Raw genomic sequence first — 5496 nt, 5'->3', positions numbered from 1 at the left:
GTCTCATATGTCCATAGGACATTCTCCCAGAAGCTTTGTGGCTTCTCAATATGTAGTTTGGCAAATACCAGTCTTGCATTTTATGATTTTTTTTTCAACAATGGTGTCCTCCTTGGTCGTCTCCCATGAAGTCCACTTTGGCTCATACAACGACGGATGGTGCGATCTGACACTGATGTTCCTTGAGCTTGAAGTTCACCTTTATTCTGTTTAGAAGTTTTTCTGGGCTTTTTTGTTACCATTCGTAGTATCCGTCTCTTTCATTTGTCATCAATATTCCTCTTGCAGCCATGTCCAGGGAGGTTAGCTACAGTCCCAAGGAGGTTAAATTTCTGAATAATATGTGCAATTGTAGTCACCAGAACATCAAGATGCTTGGAGATGGTCCCATAACTTTTACCTTTAACATGTTTGTCTATAATTTTCTTTCTTATCTCCTGAGATAACTCTTTCCTTCCTCTGGTCCATGTTGAGTGTGATACACACCATGTCACCAAACAGCACAGTCAGTATCTGTAGCCTCTGTACAGGCCCACTCACTGATTCCAAGATAGTAGACACCTGTGATGCTAATTAGTGGACACGCCTTGATTTAATATGTCCCTTTTGTCACATTATTTTCAGGGGTACCATCATTTCTGTCCAGGCCTATTTCATGAGCTTTATTTTTTTTTAAATTCTGTGTAAGCATGGTTGAAAAGCAATGTCTGACTTTCATTTGTTCATTTTCATAGATTTTTGATTTATTATTACTTTTGTCAGATTCAAGTTATTTCTGTCACCATTGTGGATTTTTCTGTCATTAAATGAGGGGTACCAACAATTGACCACGTGTGTATGTTTTATACATTTCTCTATCAGGAGGGGTTTTGACTATATCTTTCTGTAGGATTGTATATGTATTGTTGAGTTGTTTCCTCTAATTGTGGATGATTATTCCTCAGGCACATCGCCTCTTAATTTCTATATAATACTATCCGTGTTCAAATAATTGGTTTAATACCATTGCATACATGCTGACTTAATGATTTGGCATCTATAGGGTCTATAGACATTTGGGGAACATGTAATGTATGCAATGAGAGTATTTCCTGGTATAATTTGTAATGTATGCAATGAGAGTATTTCCTGGTATAATTGCTGACAGATATGGTGTAAATAGGGCAAAAATTGATTTAAGAGAAACTAAATGTATTGACCAAACTGAAATCCCAACTTGAACACAGCAGTTAAATGAAGTCTGTCTCCAGCTTATTACTACTCATCTGAGAGGAACATGATGCAGTGGCAGAGACCCTGATTCCAGCGATGTGTCACTTATTGAACTGCTCACTGTTATTTTGATAAAAATCCTTGTTATATCTGCTGCAAATCTCTGAATGCTGAGCTCTATATAAACCAGCCCACACCACTGATTGGCAGCTTTCTGTGCATAGGCAGAAAGTTGCCAATCACTGGTGGGGGCGGGGTTACACAGAGCTCATGAATATGGAGGACTACATGGTAGCAGGTTTAATAGTCCTCTATTGATAATCTCCTGCTAATAAAACAGTGATTTTATCAAAACTACTGTAAGCAGACCAGTAAGTGACATATTGATGGAATCAGGGTCTTTGCTCTTTACATTATGCAACTCTCAGATTAGGTGGTAAAACCCGGTTAGTGGTGACAGATATACTTTAAAGACACTGGATATTTCAATTCTGAGTATGAGTTTTGAAGTTCTATATTTTGCTGAAGCCCCAAGAACTACTTCCCGTGACCAACAGGCAATATTGAAGACTGCTCGTTGTCATATCACTGTTCCTGTAATTAAAGTGTACTATCTCTATATGTAATGTAAGATTAATTTTGTTAAAATAGTTTTAATGATTTTAACATTGTCCCTTACAATAAATAACAGTATTTAATACACAAGCAATTGAGATGAGACAACATGTTACATTCTTAGATCTTTATGGGTACAGATTTCATAGGCATCCGTAATCACAATCTACTTTTGTCCTCTCATGCACAACCATTGTATCAGCTAAATCAAATTAGTCAAATAAGGTGTCGGGCTTGTTGCTGAAGCTTTATTATGATTTGTTGGGGAAATTAGGGCAGAGAGGATTTAAAGAGAAGGTTTGAAAAGCAAAGCCGTGTGAATACACTGAAGTTAAGCATTTGTGGCTAGTGATTGATTTCCATGCAAATTATTTACTGAGCTTTGGAATCTACAGATACAATATTATTGTTGCCTATGATTATTGTTTAGCTGGTCTTCGCACCCGCTTGTTAGCCGTCTGTATCCTTCCTTGGGGTCCTTGGACATTAGCTTTTATGTCTAAGTCTGGAAGGTTCAGTTCTATGCTTCTCAGCAGCCGGTGGCCTCGGCCACGACTATGTTTGGCTGCTTCTGGCCTTTCCTTATCAACATCTCTTGCTATGATTCTTGGGACAAGTTTAATTGCTCGAGAAAAAGGCTGGAAGGGAATTTTCCGATTAGCTTTCCTGTTGAAGACCTTAATTTTGGGTGCTTCTGTGGATGGTTCTTCTTGTGATTCTGCTGGTTTTACGATTTCTTCATTATTGGGAGCTTCTTGGTTAGCATTTGGTGCGTTGATTTCCTCACTGGAGGACTCTTTTTCTTCGATGGCTTGTAAATTATTCTCTTCGTTAGAAGATACATCTTGGTTGACAACTGCTGCCTTATTCTCCTCACCAGATGACACATTTGGGTTAGCATCCGCTGCATTTGACTCCTCACTAGAGGAAATAGAGGGCTTGGACTTGGACTCTTGCTCAGCAACAGCTTGGTTTTCCTCAAGTTTTTCTAGGACTGGTGTAGTATTCTCAAGAAATATAAGCTCTTTTGGTGAATTATTTTTTATTCCTCCAGAATGAAGAGCATAACGATCATGAAATCCCCTATTTGCAAATGCTGAATCTGAAAATAAATAAAATGTCCATAATCCATGTCTCACATATAAGTACAAAAGTAAATTTATACCTTGATAATAAATGTGTTCTAAACAGGGGCTTCATTATTATAAATGGAACCAGCAAAAGGAAGCATAAAACTTAAATTTCTTTAGATAAAAAGGATGATTCTTGTAATATCAAATGATAATCATTTATTTCCAAATAGAAATAATTTTATATCTGTGCAGAATTCTCTTACCAAGCTTTACACCTCTGCGAGAGGGATTACTCAACACCAGGCCAGATTCTTCGGATGACTTCTCAGAGTTATGACTTTTCCCATGGTTTGGTGAGGCTCCATTCTCGGGTTCAAAGACTATACGATTTACAGCCTTGGCTGAACTTGGGAAATGAAATGCTTTTTGATAAAAGAAAAAAAAATAGAAGATCTCTGCTTAGTATAATATATTAAATCTAAAAAGTCAAAACATTTGTTCCATACCAAATCAACTCACTGCATTGTTAGAAAAAAAATTTGTCTTTAAGTAAAATGGGACTATACATTATGAAATTGGAATCATCCTCTAGCTTATACACATGCGTCTGGTGCATGTTTTATGCACAAAAATCTAAGCATATTTCAGTTTGAGCAAAGTGGATGAGATTTAAGAAAATCTCATACCCCCTTTACTCTTTTTTTTCTAACACTGCAGAAATCGACCTGTAACATGTCCTGTTTGCTAAGCCAACAGGATTTATCAACATTTAGCAAACAGGAAGTTTCCAAAACAAAGTAGTATTATCTAAGACATGACATATAAAAAAGAAACAAAATGCACAGTTGAAAAAAAAATAAGTAAAAAAAAAAAGTTCAAACCAAAAACTAAATAAAAAAACTCAAGTACCGTACTTTAAATTATCTAAATGGTGCCATGCCCCAGCGTAAAAATTATACTCCAGTCAGAAACTGGAGTGCATTTCTTTTGCAATTTATTCCAACTTAGCTAATAGATTTTGATGGATTGTTGGCTGAGTTCGGTTGCACTCACTTCTTCCTGCCAAGCTGCACACACTTTTCAAAACGTTGTCAAGACTTGGCATAAAAATGGCAATAAAAATCAAATTTTTTTTTCAGTAGCAAAAATGCCACATTTCAAACTGTTTTATCCCGGAATTCTAGTGAAAATTGGCTATAGATATAAATATTCCAGCAGCCCGCAGATCCCATTAGATGAAGCTGAGGAATGTTTTCCATACTTCTTATACATGAAAGAGTTATTGCCTTTTCTTAGACATTTGTCACACATCATCAGGATTGGCACTTATCTCTAGAACAAGGGTCCCTGAGAGTAATCACCTTGAGGCTAATAGGGATGGAAGGTTGGCTGTGTGATGGAGATCAGGGTTCCCTTTCCTAGCTATAGATGCAGGTCCCAGGGATTAATATATGAAACATTTATGGAACATCCTGTTGATGTGTCAATAATATCTAAAATATAAAATAGGAAGTCTAGTAAACTCCTAAGGCTACTTTCACACATCAGGTTTTCGTCGTCAGGCGCGATCCGGCGTCGTGCCGGAATGCCGGATCCGGCAAATGTTTTGTAAAACCTGATGTGCCGGATCCGGTTTTCTGCCGGATCCGTCTTGTTCTTGACAGACAAAACCGGATCCGTCTCATCCGGTTCATCCGTTTTTCTATCCGTTTTTCGACGGATTACGCCGGATCCGGTTTTTAAAATTGACCCTTGTGGCCTTCCGAACGGGATTGGCTACTGGAAAACTATATATAGCATGTTCCTACAGCCCTTCTTTGACAGGTTGTAGAGAAGAAAGTGCAGGTTGGAGAGAAGAGCAAGTTACTGGCGAAGATGGATGTTGTCATTGGAAATATTACCACTAGAAGTTCTGTGACGGTTTCAGTAATGAGGGACAATTTTGCACTATACTTTATGTCACCTCAAGGCAGAGTACACTGGCAGGATGACAGAGTGTGAAAGATTTGTGCCCTAACCAAACTTGTGTACCTTCTGGACCAACAGTATATACCTTTGCCAACCAAAGTTGGCTATCTTGTCATGGTCTTACTATTTTTAGCTTTAGGCCACAGGTGTGTACCTGGTTGTGTTTTATGCAAAGTATTTCACCTTTTAACAAAAGTTGTGTACATTGTTAGGAAATCACCAACAATAAACACAACTTTTCAGGTGAAATACTTTGCTTCAAACACAACCAGGAACACAACTGTGGCAAAAAGCTAAAATTTACCCACAGTTATATACCTGGTTTTGAATACCTTTTTACCTTTTAAATACCCTGTATTTAACCTTTTTTTTAAACATATTTCGCCGCAGAAAGAAATGACAGACAACCAGTGTAAACAATAATTTAACTTTTATTTAAAATATTTTTTTTTTGTAAACTGTTTTTAAAGTTAAAAAAACTTTTTTAATAAAGGTTTGAAACCAACAGGGCATTTTTATTACAAAACACATCATAAAACTGTGTAGTGTGGGGTGGAAATACTGCTGGAGGGGCTGCGGGACACTTCGACAATGGGAGTGTGGAGAGAGGACTGGGATCGTGGTGGGG

The 5496-nt window shown here is 37.5% G+C and overlaps 1 protein-coding gene across 1 annotated transcript; it reads right to left on the bottom strand.

The window, feature by feature from the left end:
* Positions 1-1812: 1812 nt before the first annotated feature.
* Positions 1813-4005, bottom strand: LOC141051229 (uncharacterized). Its single transcript, XM_073548101.1, has 3 exons — positions 3954-4005; positions 3164-3322; positions 1813-2929 (listed from the first exon to the last, which is right to left on the bottom strand). Exons 1-3 carry the CDS (start codon positions 4003-4005, stop codon positions 2247-2249), a joined length of 894 nt encoding a protein of 297 aa, XP_073404202.1. The 3' UTR covers positions 1813-2246.
* Positions 4006-5496: the final 1491 nt, after the last annotated feature.

The sequence above is a fragment of the Dendrobates tinctorius genome, unplaced genomic scaffold, assembly GCF_039654945.1.
Source record: "Dendrobates tinctorius isolate UK_male_01 unplaced genomic scaffold, ASM3965494v1 ptg000156l, whole genome shotgun sequence".
Classification (NCBI taxonomy): Eukaryota; Metazoa; Chordata; class Amphibia; order Anura; family Dendrobatidae; genus Dendrobates; species Dendrobates tinctorius.
Note: the sequence above shows the minus strand (reverse complement) of the source record. Positions and strands in the feature narration are given on the sequence as shown.